The sequence below is a fragment of the Lygodium microphyllum genome, chromosome 24 (assembly GCF_053477565.2).
Source record: "Lygodium microphyllum isolate KBCC chromosome 24, Lygodium_microphyllum_v1.1.10, whole genome shotgun sequence".
NCBI classification, from domain to species: Eukaryota; Viridiplantae; Streptophyta; class Polypodiopsida; order Schizaeales; family Lygodiaceae; genus Lygodium; species Lygodium microphyllum.
Window position 1 is genome coordinate 16,185,750 of NC_141158.1, and position 20,601 is coordinate 16,206,350.

The following is a 20,601-nucleotide window of genomic DNA, read 5'->3' on the forward strand; positions in this document are numbered from 1 at the left end:
ATTTTTACTAAATGTAAATACTTTTTTTTTTTGAACTCGCATGATATCTTACACGTTTTACAAGGTGGACCCCTTGGAATGAATTGGACGACCTTTTTCACCGACGAGTGCTCACAATAACAAACACAATCGGCAACCTATTTGCAAAAAAACCTTGTGTTTGCTTGTGAACAAACACATCATAACTTACAAATTTGAAAACCTGTAACCGATGTACTTGAGAATGACAGATATAGCGTCGAAATTACAATACGCTCTAAAACTGCTATTCGCAATCCTCCTCCTACGAAGCCAAAACAGGGTCTGAAAAAATGATCTCAGATATAGCCAAAAACCAAAGGGGAAGCATTACTACAGGATCTATTTACAAAATATACTACGTTCTCCTTGCACACTAAGTCTTGCAGCAGTTTGAGATTTTTGCTCCGCCCTCCTGCTTTCATCGGTGCCTCCACAGGCACTATCCAAGGGAAAGAGAGAGAGGGAATGGAAATGGGACAAGTTCTTATTGATTGCTTACTTCCTTAAACCCTTGCTCCTTCTCCTTCACTTCAGCCTTCCAACTAGCCCATCCTCTCTTAGTGTTGCCACTCTGATATTATGTCACAAATGGTGTGGTGGGGGGACTTCTTTGAGCTGTTGTACAACGCATACACAATACATACAAGAGAAAGCTCACTCAAGGACATAAAGGAAAGCACCCTACTAAGTCAAGGGGCGCATGACAGGCTAGACTAATCGATGGATGCTATGATTGTGCTGGCTGCTGTAGGTACGTATAACTAACCAAATATAAGAAGTGATAAGTCTGTAATCATGTGAGGATGATAATGAGCGTGGATGCTAAGGCCCGGTTCACACTTGCCCGGTGGACAAAAGGGTGAAAAATCCCCTTTTCCACCCAGCCACAAGGATTTCCAAAGAGTTGTCCGCCCTCTCATTCACATGAGTGGTGGACAAGGAAAGGAGCGAAACGAGCATTTTGCTCCACTGAACGGAGCGTTTCGTTCCTTTCCTTGTCCACCACTCCGTTCAGTGGAGCGTTTCGCTCCGTTCAGTGGAGCAAAATCTGCATAAACCTGTAATCGGCTTCGTGATCTCTGATCTCTGAGTACTCTCGCATCACAATTCGGCACATGTGCAGCCTACGACTATGAATCCTTCTCACATGTTAGTTGGCTTGAGCTTCGACAGGTTTCCTGTGCCATGGCAATGAATCGTCCCGGCTTATGAATAAGAATGGTTCCTACACTTCAGTCGATGCGTGTTGCCGCCTTCTGCAGGCCTGTGCCAAATCAAAAGACCTCTACAAAGGTAGGCGAATCTATTGGTCGATCTGTACAAACGATGTCGCGCTCTCTGATTCTCTGGCAAGCCGCCTCATCTGAATGTTTGCCGCATGCGGAAGATTACCTGAGGCTAGTGAGGTCTTCACCAAAGCCCCCAAAGCGAACACATTTGTCTGGCATGCTGTTATCTCTGCCCACACTAACTCGGACCACAACCACGAGGCCGTCAAGCTCTATTCTCAAATGCAGCAGTTCAATGTCGTGCCGGACGACTATCTCTTTGTCGCTGCCCTCAAAGCATGTGCCAAGGCAAGGCTCCTTACTTCTGGTAAACTCATCCACACTGACATTGTTAATAACTGTCTCGAGTTTGACATCTATGTCAGGAGTACCCTTATTGACATGTACTCTAAGTGTGGGAATCTTGAGGATGCCCACACCTTGTTCAATAACCATCAGATTTGCGACATAGTGACATGGAATGCCATGATTGCTGGATATGCAAAAGTGGGGTATCTCCATGAGGTTCTAGTTCTTTTGGGCACAATGCAAAAGGAGGATTTGAAGGCTGATAATGTCACCCTCTTTAGCATTCTCAAGGCATGTTCTAGGACATCAGCCTCAGATACGGGAAGACAACTAAATGCTTACATTCTTGAAGCTGCATTAGAGTCAGATCTTTCCCTGAACAACAGTCTCATTGATATGTATGCAAAATGTGGAGAACTCAAGGACACTGAATATTTGTTTGGAAAGTTGCCAGTGAGAAGTGTTGTAACATGGAATGCAGTTATCGCAGGTTATGTTCAGCAAGGGCTTTCTGTAGAGTGCATTCAACTTTTTCAACGGATGCACCAAGAAGGAAGAACACCAGACAAAGTGACATGCATTTGCACTTTGAAAGATGTTGCCAGTTTAGCAGCTCTAGATGTTGGTAGGCTGATTCATGCCTACATTATTGAAACTATTCTTGAGTCTGATGTTGTAATTGCAAACTCTCTATTTGACATGTACACAAAGTCTAAGTCTCTCAAAGATGCGGGCAGTTTATTTGGCCGGTTGCTGAGGCGGGATGCAGTGACATGGACTGTAATGATTGCTGCATATGCTCAACATGGGTATAGCCAAGAGGCACTTCAGCTTTTCCAAGACATGAAACAGGAGGGAATGGGTTTAGACAACATTACTGTTGCTGGTGTACTCAAGGCATGTTGTCTATATCAGGGCAGAATGATGCATGTTGGCATCCTTTGCAGCCACTGCAGGTTTGATCTTCTTATTGGGAATGCCCTTATTGACATGCTTGCTAAGTGTGAGAGTCTCATTGAAGCAAGAAGAGCATTTGATCAATATGGATATGTGCAATATGGATTCAATGGCCAGGAGGCTTTGACACTTTTTGAGCAGATGCAGCAGTCTAGAGTGACACCTAATGCTGTTACGTGTGCTAGCATCTTAAAGGCTTGCTGTCTCTCAGGTGCTCTGCATCAGGGCAAGCTTATTCACACGTGTTGGTGAGAGTGGCTTGCATACTGACCAAGTGATTGGAAGTGCCCTTATAAATCTTTATGCTGAATGTGGAAGCTTGGAGGATGCTGAATTGGATGATTGATGGTTTATAAGTTGAAATGCCTTGCTCCAGATGTATTTCAAGGTCTTTTCTCCATAAGAACATGGAAGGGAACGTTACCTCGAATTCACTGTTACTGCTTCATGCGAGTTCATGAAACTGTGAAGGACGTTATCAAGGTTCGTTTCTTACATTTAACAGAAATGTTTGCTTTTTACCCATTATCTCAGAGTTATACCTCAATAAACTTCTCTATTGAGTCTCAACAAAGGCCCGGCTGGAGTGGCATAAATTCTTACTCTCTTGAAGAGTTCATTAAGCAATTCTGAGATGATATCCTGCTGACAAACATCATGCTCTTAGCCATGTTTCTGAAAGGTATTGCCTTTCCAAAATGGCTACTTGCAGGCATTTGCAGACAAAAGCAAGTGCCCAAGTACCTCAACTATTAAAGCTGCAAATTGAAAGGTGAGAAGGATCGAAGCTTGCACGTGAGCTATGGCGGGAGAGCAAGAGCAAGAAAGAGAGAGACAAGAAATGGGAACTCCAACAGTCACAATGTGTGACCGGGCCTTCCTTTATTCAAACTGTCACTAAAAGAATAAAGAATAAAGTGACGTGACGGGCGCCCGCCACCTGCAGTGTGCAGTGGCGGGTACTGTCAGTGTAGTAATACACGGGGCGGCACGGCGGAGGCGCCTTTACCCCCAACAACCTCCCACTTAAAGGCGAATCTACCCTAGTGAGAGAGAAAAGAAAAAAGAAAAGACAGTACAAATGTACATAGGTACAAGGGATGAGGAAAGGTGACATCTCATCCAACGCCCATCAACCTCCTGAGGAAGGCAAAGCGCTCAGTAGTGAGGCTCTTCGTGAGCAAATCTGCAGGATTCTCGTCAGTGGAGATCTTGACAAGGTCAACAGACCTGTCCTCCACGACACCACGTATGAAGTGATACCTCACCTCAATGTGTTTCGTCTTCGCATGGAAGACCGGATTCTTAGCCAACTGAATGGCACTCATAGAATCCGAATGCAGTGTAGGTGTAGCATCAATCCCAAGGTCAGCAACTAGACGGCCTAACCATATGGCCTCCTTGCAAGCCTCAGTGGCTGCAACATACTCGGCCTCAGTGGTAGACAAAGCCGTACACTTCTGAACCCTGGACATCCAAGAGATAGCCCCTCCAGCATAGGTGAATACATAGCCAGAAGTGGACTTCCTACTATCTGCATGTCCTGCATAATCGGAGTCAGTGTACCCCACGACCCCTGTATCCTGGCTGCCATAGCAAATACACATATCTGCTGTGCCCTTCAGGTACCTCATGATACCCTTCACGGCATCCCAATGTCTGCTGCCAGGTGTAGCCATATAGCGTGCCACAACACCAACTGCATGTGCAATATCTGGACGAGTGGCTATCATGGCATACATCAAACTGCCCACGGCTGATGCATAAGGGATCTTGGCCATCTCGGCCCTCTGCTCATCTGTCTGCGGACAATCGGCCTGTGATACCTTCACATAAGAAGGTAATGGACAGCCAATAGGCTTTACGTCCTGCATGTGGAAGCGTTCAAGGACTTTATGAATGTACTCCCGCTGTGAGAGATACAAAAGTCCCTGATGCCTATCGCGCTTAATGCGCATCCCAAGTATATGTGAGGCCTGTCCCAAATCCTTCATCTCAAAGCTCTTCTTTAGCTGAGATTTAAGAGCATCTAGCTCATCATGAGCTTTCCCTACTATCAGCATATCATCAACATAGAGTACCAAGATAAGCAAACTGCCATCACGGGCTTTCTTCGTGTAAAGACACAGATCCATAGCACTCCTGCTGTAGCCCTGTGACTGCATAAAGGCATCAAACTTATGATACCATTCCCTAGGTGCCTGCTTCAAGCCATACAAGCTCTTCTTCAACTTGCACACTAGGTGTTCCCTGCCAGGTTCTGCAAAGCCCTTAGGCTGATCCATATAGATCTCATCATGCAAGTCCCCATGTAGAAAAGCCGTCTTGACATCCATCTGATATAGATCTAAGTCAAGCTGTGCAACCAAAGCCAAGACTAAGCGCAGGGTGGTCATCTTAACCACAGGAGAGAAGACCTCATCAAAGTCCACACCATGTTCCTGCTTAAAACCCTTTGCTACCAATCTAGCCTTGTATGCCGGCTTGGGGTGTCCAGGGGTACTTTTCAGCTTGTACACCCACTTGCATGGCAAAGCCTTCTTGCCCTTAGGCAAGGCAACCAAATCCCAAGTCTCATTCTTATGCAGGGAGTCTATCTCAGACTGCATAGCCCTCTCCCAGGAGTGACTGTCACCCCTGCGCATAGCCTCATCATAAGTGAAAGGCTCTCCTGCATCTGTAACCAAAACATAATGCATAGAGGGCTGAAATCTGTCAGGTGGACGTCTATCTCTAGCAGACCGTCTCACCGCAGGCTCTGCTGCCTGTCTAACTACCTGTCCAACATCCTGGCCCTGTGGAGGAACTGCTGCAGGCTGTACTACTGGCTGTGCTGGAGCTTTAGGCTCCTCCTGAAAGATCACTCTGCGGATCTCAACCACCTTCTCAGGCTGCCTGTGCATCTTGTCTTCATGGAAGACGACATCATGGCTGCGTACTATTTTCCGCGCCTGCGGATCCCATAGGCGATAGCCCATCTCTCCTGACTCACCATAGCCAAGGAATATGCATTTAATGCTCTTTGGATCCAATTTACTCCTCTTGTCCTTGGGCACATGGCAGAATGCCTCACATCCAAAGACACGGAGATGCGCATAAGAGGGTGGCTTACCAGCCCAAACTTCCTCTGCAACCTGGAAATCCAATCCACTGGAAGGCGATCGGTTTATGACATGCACTGACGTACTAACTGCCTCAGCCCAAAAACTCGGGGGTAGGCCTACATGGCTAAGCATAGAGCGCACACGCTCCTGAATAGTCCTGTTCATGCGCTCAGCCAAACCATTCTGGGGTGGGGTGTAAGGGGCGGTCAACTGACGCTTAATACCCCTGTCATCACAAAACTGCTCAAAAGCATGCGAGACATATTCTCCCCCATTATCTGTCCTAAGGCATTTCAGCCTATACCCAGTCTGGTTCTCAACAAGAGCAAGCCATCTCTGAAAAATTGCCAAGACATCGGACTTCTGCTTTATGGGATAAGCCCACACTTTCCTAGAAAAATCATCAATGAAGGTAACGAAGTACTTCGCGCCACCCATAGACATGCAAGGCATAGGCCCACAAACATCGGAATGCACCAATGCCAAGGGCTCACTCATGCGTGGCCTACCCGATTTCTTATGCGTAGACCTATTCTGCTTACCATAAAGACAATGATCACACGAGTCAAAACATGCATAATCCAAAGGCGGAAGATACTGCAAACCAGATAACATTTTCATTCCTTTCAAAGACATATGCCCCAAACGGGCATGCCAAAGTGATACATGTGGGATAGAGCCCACTGCCAAAACATGGTCTACAGAAGACCCAGATACAACAAGAGGATAGAGGCTGCCAGCCTTGGCGCCTCTAGCAAGCACAAGTCTGCCTTTGGTAATCTTCCAGGTAGAATCCCCAAAACAGACATGAAATCCTGCATCATCCAACTGTCCTGCAGACATAAGACTACGCGTAAGCGCAGGTACATGACGTACATCCCTGAGCAAAAAGGAACTACCAGTGGAAAACTGCAACTGAATATCTCCACAGCCCACAATATCAAGAGACCTGTCATCTCCAAGTTTGACTGATCCAGATACAGTACGGTAAGAGTGAAACCACTCACGGTAAGGCGTCACATGGAAGGACGCACCTGAATCCAATAACCAGCACTGTGCATACATACTAGGTGTCTCAGTCAAGTGTGAAGCATCAGAAGAACTAGCTGCAAGTATAAACTCATCACCACCATCGGACTCTTCAGTCTGCGTGACATTAATTTCCTCAATCTTGACGTTGGACTTCGCAGGTACTATGCTGCGATCAGAGGACTTCTCCTGCACTTTATATTTCCCCTTATCCTTGCGCTTCTCATTGCGCAACTCATGACACTGTGGTCTAATATGGCCCTTTTTCCCACAATGATGACAAGTGACATTTGCATTGCGTCCACGCGACTTACTACGCGACATGCCACCACGAGATTTAGACCGACCCTTCTGCGAGTCACGGCCTCGGCCATTACCACGGTCATACCTGTCATTCCTGCCTCTAACTGTCAAAGCATGACTACCACGAGAGGCATCCAAGTTTTTGCGATTCACCTCTTCCTGAAGAAGAGCACTCTCAACATCTGCCAATTTTAGAGTAGCACTAGAGGCACAAAGAGCAGTGCGGAATACATCCCATGACTCATTCAGAGTTCCAAGCAAGAAAAGAGGAGTTACTTCCTCTCCAAAGGTGATATCCTGCGAAGTCAGGTTCTTCAGTATAGCATGGAACTGGCTCAAGTGAGCAGACATAGTCGCATTATCCTTCATGCGCAGATCCATAAGCTGCTTCAACCAGTACATCTGACTCGCCGGACTTTTCTTATCATAAAGATTCTTGATCTTATTCCATAGATCCCATGCACTCTGTGCTTCCTCAAATACATTATAATGTACCTGTTCAGTGAGAGACAATACAATCGTGGACTTGCATAGCTCATCAAGTTCAAGCCAGTCGTCAATGTCCATAGTTTCAGGCTGCTCCCCACTCAACCGAAGTGGCTTAATCTGAGATTTCTGCACCAAAACCTGCCATATTTGACTCTTCCAGTAAGAGTAGTTGGTACCATCCAACTTTGTAATGTTAAAGATGGCACTATCATGCGAAGATGACGCCATTATGCAGGCTGGAAATGCCCAAACAGTCCAAAACTGCTTGCTGTTTTACTGCAGAAACTGCCCAAAAATGACCAAAACGGGGTCCAAAGGGCGAGCAAAGTGTGCCAAAAGTGGCTGCCCACTTAGTACTAGGTGCGGTACACCAAATCAGGATATTTCAGCATGAAAAGTACACCTCAGTCCACCAATAACTGCTTGCTGTAATAAATTGCAGGTATGCAGTCTAGAGAGCAAACTGTCCCAAAATAGGATCCAATGTCAAGCAAACAATGCTAGGTCCAAAGCCGGCATGAAACGGACATAAGCAAGGCCAATGACAGTGAAAAGAACATGAGCTCAACACCAAGCATGTCAAAATAACATCTGCCAGTGAAAGGCACACCCCCAGACACTCTAGGCAAAGTGTTCCTGTAACTGCCAAAACCTGACACAAATAGGTATCTGCTCAAAGAGAAAGATCCAAATATGAGACTCAGCTCATAAGCATCCTGTGAACCAAGAGTACATCAATGCATATCCATAAAGATCGGAGTATGATCCCAAAGTCTCAATGTGTATGTAGCTGCTCAAGACATAAACTGCTTCAAATACATGTAAGTGCTCCAATAGCATGCAACTGTCAAAGGTCAAGAAAGCATGTAAAATGCTCCCACTGGCACAAAAGGCGTACAAAGCGAGCTCAGAAGCTCAAATAACCCAAGAGAAAGCACCAGTGATAAGTGACCCTGTCAATGCATCAAGCGCATCCGAGAGAGCATGACATACATGAAGCACCGGTCGTATTAACCATGAAGCAATACATAAGCCCAAATAAGCTCTCGGTCAACTCAATGACATCCAAATAGCAACCAAGATCAGTGATCAAGTAAGCCGGGAATGCTCAAATACATCCAAATCCAAGCTCCAAATGTCGGTATGGCATACACGAACCAAATAGCATATGTCACGAACCAAAGCATGTAATGCAAAAGCCTAACTGTCAAGCAGAGACATGAGGCATAGGCGGTCCACGAGCATGCCGAGTCGGTCCAAATGCCAGTGAAGACGGAGCTAATGCGAAGCTCAAAAGCATCCCATAATCTCATACATATGCTCCAAGTCGTCCCCAAATGTCAGAGATATCATGCCAAAGCTCAAAGCATACATCCGGTATCGGTAGGTAAGTGCCAAAGCATGTAAAGTACCTTCAGCCCACTGTTATTCCAGCATGTATTTACTGTTCTAAACAGTAGATCTCAGCCCCAAATTCAAGCCAAAATCATGGTCAAACCAAATGCATACATCCCCAATACATCCGGGTAGGAAGTAGACCGCATACGGGCATCAAACAAGGTAACCGGAGTAGAGTATAAGCATTAAATGCCAATGCCAAGTGTGGCTGCCCTGTTTCCAGCACTGTATAACAGTAAATAACAGTCCCAAATCAGCCAATATTTCAAGCCAAAATCATGGCATAATCATGTGCATACATTCCCAAGGCACTAGGCATCATGTAGACCGCATACGGGCATCAAATAGCACAACCGGAATGGAGTATAAGCAACAAATGCTAATGCCAATGGTGCTGCCCTGTTTTCAGCCTGTTATGACAGTTTATGACAGTCCCAAATCTGAAGAAATCAGCCCCGAATGATCAAGACCAATGCCCAAATCTTGAATGACATCAAACATGAAGTCTATAGCCCTCTTGATCAAGGTAGAGAGCAAGAAGCAATGGCCAAGTGTGGAGCTGAAGTAGATGAGTGCTCACAGCCTGGAAAAAAATGATGCAATCTGCCCTGTTGGTGCTGAACTTGCTGCTGCTTCACATGGGCTGAAAAGGGGGTAATGGGGGGCTCAAGAAGGGCCTATCAAAGGCCTATGACAAGCCTCTTTGAGCCTTGATAGGTGTAAGGCACAATATGAGGGAAATAAGCTTCAAGAGTTTGAAGCCATGGCTGCCCTTGCTGTTTGCAACCTGTAGACTGAAATAAAACCGTGAAAGAATGATCAAATACCTCAGTATCAATGCCTTGAAGGTGCCTCAATAGGCTGGGAAGGTGCTCGGGAAGCCGGGGAGTGACGGGAGCTCGGGGAGATCGGATATGGCTGCCGGGATGGAGACCCAATGCGTGAAGCGAGTCGATGCGAAGATCGGGAAGCACCGAGTCGAGCTCGAGCAAGAGAATGCCAAGCTCTGATACCAGTTGAAAGGTGAGAAGGATCGAAGCTTGCACGCGAGCTATGGCGGGAGAGCAAGAGCAAGAAAGAGAGAGACAAGAAATGGGAACTCCAACAGTCACAATGTGTGACCGGGCCTTCCTTTATTCAAATTGTCACTAAAAGAATAAAGAATAAAGTGACGTGACGGGCGCCCGCCACCTGCAGTGTGCAGTGGCGGGTACTGTCAGTGTAGTAATACACGGGGCGGCACGGCGGAGGCGCCTTTACCCCCAACACAAATTACAGCAAATATTGTTCAGGAACGGAGTCATACCACTAAGGACTTCTAAAGTGCATGGAGAGATCCTGTTAGAAACACTTGAATTGAGAAATCCTGTTAGAAACAAATCAACAAAACATTCTGAGTAGCAGAATCAGCATACAAAATTTTGCATAATGCAACTGCAGTCAGGAAGCAGTTAACAGGTTGTAAAGGAAAGTCTAATTAAGTGGCAGCATATAGGCGTGAATGTCAACATTTCATGTTTTACAGCGTGCAGAAAAGGCGTTAAATGGACATATTGAGCATCCTGATGTTTGGGAAGTTAGGGATGTTGCTCCCAACAAGGCAAGTTAGTATCCATTATTCTGATAAATAATTTCATACTTTCAGATGGCAATTTTTAATGACTCGTATGCACATGAACAGAGAATGCTATGCTTAAGCTTTGATTTACCACATAAAGTTGGCTTCAGAAGTTGCACTGAGGCAAACACTAATGTGAAAGTCGCATTATCGGATCCAAGAACAGGTGATGCAGCAGTACCTGATGCAGTACCAAAGAGGGCACGAACAGGCAGCTAGACTATATACCAGTTCTTGTAGAACTTTCTCCTCTTGTACGCTATACACCAGTTCCAAAGAGATTCTCCAGTGTCCTTATCCTCAAACTGGAGGTGACCTTTGTTCCTAGATGAGGAATGCCATAAATAGAATGAAAATTCAAACCCCAATTTGTGTCCTTATCAGTTTGGTAGGAGAGGCATGGCAGCCACACCACGAATTTAACATTGTAGACTTGTTACCAATTGTCATGGATTCCTGTAGTGAATGGCAGCACCCTGAACTTAAAGTCATCTAAAACCATGAAAATGCTAAGAGAAAGCTACCACCCTAAACTAAAAGTCGTCTAAACTAAAGTCATCTAAAACCAAGACATGCCAGCATCATCATAAATATTTGACTTCAAAACTATAGCAGAAGCATTTCCTGCATCATTGTGGCTATCGAATTAAAACAGCACCATATATTCTACATCACCATATATTCTAGCTATCAAATTAAAACAGCATCAAAGCTGATAGCAGCACAAGCAAATGCAGGAGTCCCATATAACAAAAGTGTTATTGTGTTATGGACTATATACCCTTCAAAATAGAAGGGAGACATTACTACACTGCAAAATTTGCTACTGATATACCATTAATTTTGATCAGAATAATAGAGTACACAGAAAAGAACACAAATGAACATGTAACAGAGTATTATAAATTTCAGAGAATATTTTTAAAAATTGCTAAGCAGATTTGTACAAAGTTGAATCTGAATCTGTAGATTTATATTGTAGATTACTCGTCTTCACCTAGATGCTCATCTTCACTATCACCAAAAACCATTTGGATGTTTCTACGACAATGCTCCTTATACATTACTCGAGCCAAATTGTCCCTGCGTTCAGTACCTCTACCCATATTGTTGGTCTCTACATCATCCGCTTCAATTTGTGCTCGATTGACCACCTCCACTTCTGACATTGGTAGAACTGCACGAACTTCAAATAAGGTGGATGTTGATGTCCTTGTGGTCCCTACCTCAAGGTTTACTGATTGCCTGAGGGTTGTTTCAGCATCCCTTACCCAATCCATGTCAAAGGTGTCACCATGTAGTATGCAAATATTATGCAACACAAGACATGCAGTGACAATGTCAGGAACATTAAGCAGATCCATGTCTATGCGTTTTAGGAGAATCCGAAACCTTGCCTTCAGCATTCCAAAAGCCCTCTCAACGGCCATCCGTGTACTGGACTGGATGAAATTCCAATAATACTTCATCTTAGACAAGCCTTCCTTGCTTCCTTTAAAAGGAACTAGCATGTATGGTTTTGCTGTGTATGCACAATCACCTACTAAGCAATACTTGCCAAGGTCACCTTTGTTGCATCGGATCCCAAGTGCATTGTTGCCAAAGTTCACAGAGTCATGTATGGACCCGCACCAACCTACATCATAGTCCCAAGCAGTGCAATCAGGTGCAACTGTCAATTGTAACAAAATAGAGTGAAAACCTTTTCTGTTATAGTAGTCTGCTGCATTGTCCTTAGGTGCTATGATGGGGATATGTGTTCCATCAATGGCACCAATCACAAAGGGAATGCCTCTGATAGCTTCAAATTGTTCGGAAAGCTTTTGCATTCGAAACGGTGTTGGCCAACGTATATAAGTATCCTTCAATCCTGATGCTACCAATGCTGCACAAAATTGTAGCACTATGTGACATGCTGTACCTTTCCCACATCCATAGAGATCTGCAAGAACTTCGAGCGGAGTTCCACTTGCCAACCTATGCAAAGCTATGCAAATACGGGTTTGAAGTGGTATGGCTTGTCTCATGCGAGTGTTTTGCCTCCCAAACACATCAGACAACTTGTTACAAAGATAGTGGAATGTATCCCTGCTAACACGAAGGCGTTTCTTGAACATTTGGGCTGTGTATGATCCCATTAAAGTGGCTTGATAAAAATTTTGGGCGCGTGGATAAGCCCAACATCGTCGAGTAAGGTGACCTCGACAATGATTTAGGGTCTTTGCCTTCATCATCTTGGCAACAACTTTTGCCTCATAAAGCCATGCCTTTGCAATATCATCAACTTCCTCCGATATACAATCTAGCATGGCTAGCATCATAACAGATATCGCCCAAGCACAATACAAAGCCATCTCTCTACTACATGCCATAGACTCTGCATATACAAAATCTAATCAAAACTTGCTAATCCTAAAAGACAAATTTGAAGATACACATATGCTAATCCTAAAAGACAAATTTGAAACACATTTTAAGTTAGTATACTTTTGAAACCAACATATGCATTTTTGAAGACACATATAGAGACATTTTACAGTGTTGAGATTGGAACACCAACATGAGATTAAAATTAATCTTCAAACTCCCATTACAACTCAACATTACTACACTAAGTAGGCTTCTTAGCTAGCTCTAGAAATGCCACCATGCTACCATGCATGGCTTGAAATATATCAAGTTTGCGGGATTCTATTGCATCTCGTCGCTCAGATGAATCTTTTAGTTGTGAGATCAGCTCTCGTCCAGTGTTAACCATTCCAGATAGATAGTCATCAACGGCAGGCTTGCGACGTGTGCGATTAGATCCCAATATCTTTTGTGCATTTTCTATAGATGTACTACCTTCAACATTCCCTGGGGATGCTTCTCCCTCTACATTCAAGTTTTCTTGGGTGGAAGAAGCATGTGAGGTGGCAACCTTTCTTGGTAGTTTAACAAGTCCTTGAGTGGGTGGAGCTGTTGCATAGAGTTTGAGTGCTACATTAATTGCCCTAGTGAGGGCACTTTCAAAGATGATTTATCTACCTTTATTTTAGTGATATTTGTGTTGTGCATGAGATGCTTATGCTCTCTAACTATGGGCTCATGGACTCCCTCTAACCATAGGTCATCTAAATTCCTAGCTATTGCACAAGGTTCTTAGGAATTCTCATCGGGAAAGAGGTTGCCTTGTTACATGTGAATTAGTGATGGAAGATTTGGGCTATCACACGTAAATTTTGCTCCCTGATGGCACTAAATGAGAGTCCATTTTGATAAAATTGACATGTTTTTTCCATTTTTGTGAGACTGTGGGCATTTATGGTGGTACTTTATATTTTTCCTCCTCTTTATTGATTCCTAGGGTAAATTCTACTAGCTTTAGTGTAAGTATCACTATTGCGATTGTTGCTATTGAGTATATATGATCATTTATGGTGGAGCTAGGAATTCTACCATTTGTACATTTACAACAATAAACTACCATGAAACTTCTATTTAGTATATATGATCTTCTTTTTTGAAGCTAGTAATTTTTCCATATGCACATTTACAACAACAATAGACTACCATGAGAATTGTATGAAGATGAGAACTTCAATTTGGTTCCCTTTCTTTTACATTTACTTGCTGACACCAATAGGAGATATTTAACTATCCCTTCAATAAGTGAAATGATAGTACTTTAATGTAATGATTTAATCACCTAGCATGTTTATTTTCAAGTGCTCCATATTTGTTATGATTTTCAGTATCAATTTCTAGTTTGTTCAGGTTATCTCCCTCTCCGTCAACTTGGCGGTAGTAAACAGCTTCCTATTTAGAGTTTGATGGCATAAGGTCTTCGATTGTGTGTGTTTTAATGAAGGTGAGGTTTTATTAGATAGGTACAAGATAAGTGCTCTTTTTATGAATGGGTTAGTGTTGTGGCATCCTTGGGAAGCCACCATTTAGAGAGATTACGATTGCACTAGAGCTTGACAAGAGTATCCTAGTCAAAGGGCTAACAATAGAGCTTACATAGATTTGTAAGAATACTAGTCAATAGAGATGGAACCTTGGGTTGGGTTATGAAATGTAGTTCCTCTTTAAGAAGAATACTGTCTAATGGGGGGACTTGCTCTAGTTTTGATGGGTAGGTCAAGTTGCAAGTGATTAGGATTTTATGAAGTGAGATGCCACTATAGTGGGTTTGAACATAGTGTAGGTTCTTGATAGTGTGTTGTTGCTTCACATTGGTCATGAATCCATCATTGTTACAAGCAATGTCAAAGTGATGGTCATACTAGGTTTTGAAAAACAAATATTGAGAATCACATTTCTACTAGATTTTAGCCACTTTGATGGGAACATGAACCTTGGTGATTGGATCCCAATATGGAGACGTGTCACATTGCTTTTGCACTCTTCTTCGGAAAAGTTCTTTCAAGATGTCTTATTGAATAGTCATGCTTTTGCAGAAAAAGGGTGTTTACAATTGTCCCACATGGTTGAGCTTGACCATTTGGTCTTTGATAATTCCTACATCAATCATCTCATAGGCTCTAGCAAGTGTTTCAAACATTGTATGCGACTAAAAAAACAATCATCAACTACTAGAAGGTCAATTTTCTTCTCTAATGATATCATCATTTGATATATATGCCTATGAATACTATCTAACTTCAACACAACTGGTGGTTTCCACTTCATTATTGCAATTAGAGACATGTTTGCACTTATAACTTGTTTACATTCAAAGCTTCTTGTTGAGGGGTGTAGTTGCTATAGAGTTCTTAGGCTATGTGTTATGTGTGAAGATTGTGGTTTTGAACTTCTCAGTTATGGGCTCAGAGCCCGTCACTTCAAGGTAGGTCAATGTGTGGGTTGCATTTTTCTCTTGTTTTGGGTCTATACATGTTACATGGTATTGATTGGTGGTTGTGTGAAGCTTGAGAGGCTTGCTTGGATATCCATATGTAGCAACTAGTCTTATAGTATCTTTGAGTTGTAAGGAGAGTCTTAGGCACCCATTTTGTGGTAAGATGTTTCCTTGGGTGGATTTCTTTGCATTTCATACACTACTCTCATGATCTAGACAAAGCTCTAGTATTTTCTTCTTGCATTTTAGCATGTCAATTGTGGTGAATGTGAGTTTTCCATTTCCTAGACTACTTCCACAATATTCTATATTGCATGTTACATGGTATTGATTGGTGGTTGTGTGAAGCTTGAGAGGCTTGCTTGGATATCCATATGTAGCAACTAGTCTTATAGTATCTTTGAGTTGTAAGGAGAGTCTTAGGCACCCATTTTGTGGTAAGATGTTTCCTTGGGTGGATTTCTTTGCATTTCATACACTACTCTCATGATCTAGACAAAGCTCTAGTATTTTCTTCTTGCATTTTAGCATGTCAATTGTGGTGAATGTGAGTTTTCCATTTCCTAGACTACTTCCATGATGCAAAGATGTAGCATTTTCTCCTTGCATTTTAGTGTGCCAATGGTGGTGAATGCAAGTTTTGTTTTGGGTAATCCATTCTTGGATTACTTATGGTCAACAACTTCTTCTCTTGAGCCATCTATAGTAGTTGGTGTAGCAAGGCTTTTTTCTATTTTTAAAATGTGGGTGGGTTTCATTGATGGTGGGTGTTTTAACCCAAATCTCCTTTGCCCAAGGTAGAGACCACATTAGCTCTAGGGAGGTTCATGTAGATGTACTCTTTTATGCAATCAACTTTGAACTTGGTCTTGAATTTGAATGATTACCCTAGCAAAATTTTTCATCTAAGGTCTTCTATGTTGGAAAGAATGTAAAAGATCATTGGCATGCCTTAATTCTTATGGATATGATTAGCTTGTATTTTCTTGATAGTAAGTATGGTTGACCTTCTAATGGATTTAGCTACTAGTGAAGGTTAGTCTACATGATCCCACAACTCGTAGGAAATGTTGTTGAAATTTGAGGCTTCATTGGTGATGATATCTACTAGGACTTCCTCTCAATAGTTGTGAGTTTAACTCGAAGATGACTTGGTGGTACAACCAATTTCTTGTCATTGTCCAAGTTGTTGATTATGATTGGTCTTACTTTGGTGCTCTATGGCTTCACTAAGTTCTTATGGTGTTTGCTATAAGGGACTTTGTTGCATATTATTAGATATGCTCAATGCCCCACCCTCGTAAGGTACCACTAATGATCCATGATGCTTAAAGCTGCAAGGCCCCCATTATGAGAAGTCATGTGTAAGCTAAAATATTGGTTGAATCTCGACTTTATGTTAGATAATAATGCCTATGTAATTGGATATGGAAAAGTGACCTTTGTGGGTATAGGTTAGATAGAGTAGTTAAGTTGATAATAACTCGAGGCACATTGCATTGAGATGTGGGGTGTGGAACTTATCAAGGATCCATAGTTTGGGCTTGACGGGGTTCTAGGGAGATATTCCCTAGCTCAATGGTAAATGAAATATCCCTTGGCCAGTGAAGGTTCATAATATGGGAGGTTGGATAGGCTAACCTGATCACCTTCTTTATCTATAAAAGGTAGACCCCTCCAAACCCATCATTTGATTATTTGTTACCTTGTCAAAGCTCTTCCAACAAGCGTTAAGCTCTTCACCCTTTGTTTTTATAGATCACCATCCAAGCTTCACACTAGAAGCCCACAGTTAGATAGAGCCATCTTGTATTAGTTGGTTTTGAATCAAATCAAATTTTATAATTCTCTTATTTATTGTTTTCTCTCTATTCCTTGCTTAGATTTTGTACATTGCACCATGTAATTTTCATATGGTATTAAATCCCAAGGGGCTTTAGAAAGTGAAGAATACATGAGAGACAAGGGCTTCAACAAGAAGGGGGAGCAATGTTGACATCCATAGGCAACTTTGGCACACTATAAAAAGTATCTACCATTGACTTGTGGATATTGGATAGTGGTGCCTCCCATCACACGAGACCAATAAGAAAGGTCTATATAGTCGTATGTAGCCTCTATAAGAATCCATCATTATGATGGTTGAAAATGATATAAAATACCTTATTGAGAGTGCATATACTATTTCCTTTGATGTTGCAAATGGTAAAGTAAAAAATATTTCAAATGTATCAGATGTTCTAGAGGTTAAGAGAAATTTGTTTTTAGTTTGCTGCTTTAACTAATCTTGGCCATGAAGTGAGATTCACCAAGATAGGTGTAGAAATTCTCAACAATACTGACAAAGTTGTTAGCAAATGAGAAAGAAAGAAAAACCTATATGAGCAATATGCTCTCATAGCCATTGCTTGTGCAAGAACAACTTTGGCATAAAAGATTTGGTTCTATTAGATTTGCAGAGTTAAAGAATATGCATAAGTAAGGTATGCTTGCGCACCTACGTATAGTGGTTGAAATGAAGGGACCATATGAAGCTTGTATGATGGGCAAGCAATAGAGAAAGGCATCTTGATAAGAAAGCAAGAACAGAGTGAAGGATCCTGTAGAGTCAGTGCATGATGACTTATGTAGTAAGATGCCTATATAAGCCTTGGTAGATCTTCTTATTTTATGTTGATAGTTGACAACTATAGTAAGAAGATTTGGGCATACTTTCTTCATGATAAGGCTCAAGCTTTTGGTAACTTAAAAGAATAGCTAAAGCTTCTTGAGAATGAAATAGGAAAAAGTGAGAAAAAATTTAGACAAAAGGTGGTGGTGAGTTCAACTCAAAGGTGTTTGAAGACTTTTGCAAAAGGAAAGGGATCAAGTGTCAATTGATGATATCTCATAAGCCTTGGTAGAATGGAGTTGTTAAACATTGAAATTGTACCATTGTGAAAATAGAGAGGTGCACATTCTACATTCTCAACTAGAGTTACACAAAGGCTCTTAAGGGAAAAATTCCTTATGAGACCTATACTAGTAAGAAACCGTACCCAAAGGCTAGACCCACAAAGGTCATCTTTTTGCCATTTAGTCACGTAGTCCTTATTTAGAATATAAAGTAGGACCCATACATGGCTTCTTCTCATAACACGGGCCTTACAACTTTGAGCACTATGGACCATTGGTGGTATCTTACAAGGGTGGGGTATTGAGTATATTCAAGACCCCCTTTCAATGTCCACCTCATGTAGGCAAACCACATCCTTGATCGAATGCCAGGTCTCTAAATATGAACTCAACCAAATCCTTTATAAGAGTTCTTGAAAATATATATACTCCATTGTATAGTACACAAGTCTATATCCAATCCTCAATCAAATCATGCACATAGTGATATTAGATTTTAATATTGGATTTTTGGCAATGGTAACATCTTAGCATTGTTGGATCTTTATACCACACTTCCATATGCCATAGGATGCTTCTTAGACACACTACTTCATATGCAACAAAATAAGTTGCCTCTGATACTTTGCTTTGATGGAAGATGATTCCTATGTTGGTCACTTTTTACTAATCTAAGAGAATATTATTAAATCCAAAGAGAAAAAGTATCCAAAAAGTGACTTCATCAAATCACTAGTGCCTGTCCAGTCTACGTCATAACTCCTCAAAAGAGAAGTTTCAAAATTGTATGTGATATAGTAGACAAGTGTCCCTTCAAGTTCATGAGCACTAGCATCCTAGCCTTCCAATGAGTTTGAAGTTATTTATTTGCAGGCCTACTTGATACACTAATAGCAGTGGATCCTACTTTGCGAATCCACCTACCATCCACTTTATGGATGCATCTACCATCCACTTTATGGATCCACCTTTCTTTCACCTGCCATGTTGAACTCTTTGTGAGGTCATTATGTACATAAACACAATTAGAAATCATGTAATGAGAATTAATATACCTTCTACACTCATTGTCCTCCATCTAGCATCTATCTAGATTACCATTTAAGCTCGTAAGAGCACACAAGTAGATAGACCCTTCAACCATTAATTGTATTAGTTTGGTAAAAGAGAAAAAATACCTTTTATTTCTCTCCTATTCTCTCTTATAAATATTTTTCTTGTTAACTTTTATTGTGTTCCATTTTATTACATGTGGTATTAGAGCACCAAGTCCTCAGTTAATAACTTTGTACAAGAAATTCAAAATTTTTAAAATTAAAAATACCAAAAGCGATGTCAACTTGTGACAAGGGTGGTAGTAGTGGAGGGAGCAACTATGTGGCTATACTGGTGCAAACATTACAAATTCACCCACCACCTTTATGGAAGGTAAACTTGATGGAACGAATTAAACCTTATGGAAGTTCAAGATTAGCACCATCTTGGATTCATATGAGGTCTTAGATATAGCTTTGGGTAAAATAGAAAACACATCATTTTATTCTCTCTTGTACTTGTGTTTTTTCACACTACTCCATTTTCTTACATGGTATCAGAGTGCTAGGCACTCTAACTAATAACTTTGTACAATAAATGCAAATTTTTAAATTCAAAAGGCTAGAAGTGATGTCAACTAGTTGTAGCGATCACAATAATGAAGGGTGAACCAATGTGGCTATACCAAAGCAAACCTTACAAATTCATCTGCCTACCTTTATGGAAGGAAAACTTGATGGGACAATCTATATCTTATGGAAGTTCAAGATTAGCACCATCTTGGATTCATATGAGCTCTTAGATGCACTTTTGGGAATTGATGTTGAACTAGTTGCAACCCCAAATCCAAGCAATTCTAGTAACCAAAATCCACCAAATCCAACTCTTTTTCAAGCCTAGAAATGAAGAAATTTTGATGTACCATGTGCTATCATTACTAATGCATCTAATTATGTTCTCACTCTCAGTCAACAGACATCAAAATCTAGCCAAGCTTTAGATCTATTCAAATGTTAGCATGAGACATGAAACTGAACCAGGATTTAAAATCTAGAGAATTGACTTGTAGTAGAAAGCTTTTTTATGGAGAAGCAATAGAGGTCTTCACTGTGTGATTAATAATCTATGTGATAGAATGGTAGTGCTTGGGAGAGCAAAGAAAACTGAGGAGCTAGCTAGGAGATTTATCTGAACTTTACACCCTAAGTATGATGGTCTAGTCAGAACATTTAATACATAGGTAAAAACTTATGATATTATTTTGAGGAGTTTAGTTCCATGTTATTGAAGGAGGACATGTAGCTAAATAACTATAATAAAAGCAATGGTGGA

General features: G+C 41.7%; 1 protein-coding gene across 1 annotated transcript; it reads left to right on the forward strand.

The window, feature by feature from the left end:
* The first annotated feature begins 1,003 nt into the window (after nt 1-1,003).
* LOC148014874 (tRNA (guanine(37)-N(1))-methyltransferase-like) lies at nt 1,004-10,879 on the forward strand. The gene is made up of 3 exons (XM_087665819.1): nt 1,004-1,617; nt 2,932-3,038; nt 10,404-10,879. The coding sequence occupies exons 1-3, from the start codon at nt 1,389-1,391 to the stop codon at nt 10,485-10,487; spliced, it is 420 nt and encodes a 139-aa protein (XP_087521945.1). The 5' UTR covers nt 1,004-1,388; the 3' UTR covers nt 10,488-10,879.
* The last annotated feature ends 9,722 nt before the right edge of the window (nt 10,880-20,601 follow it).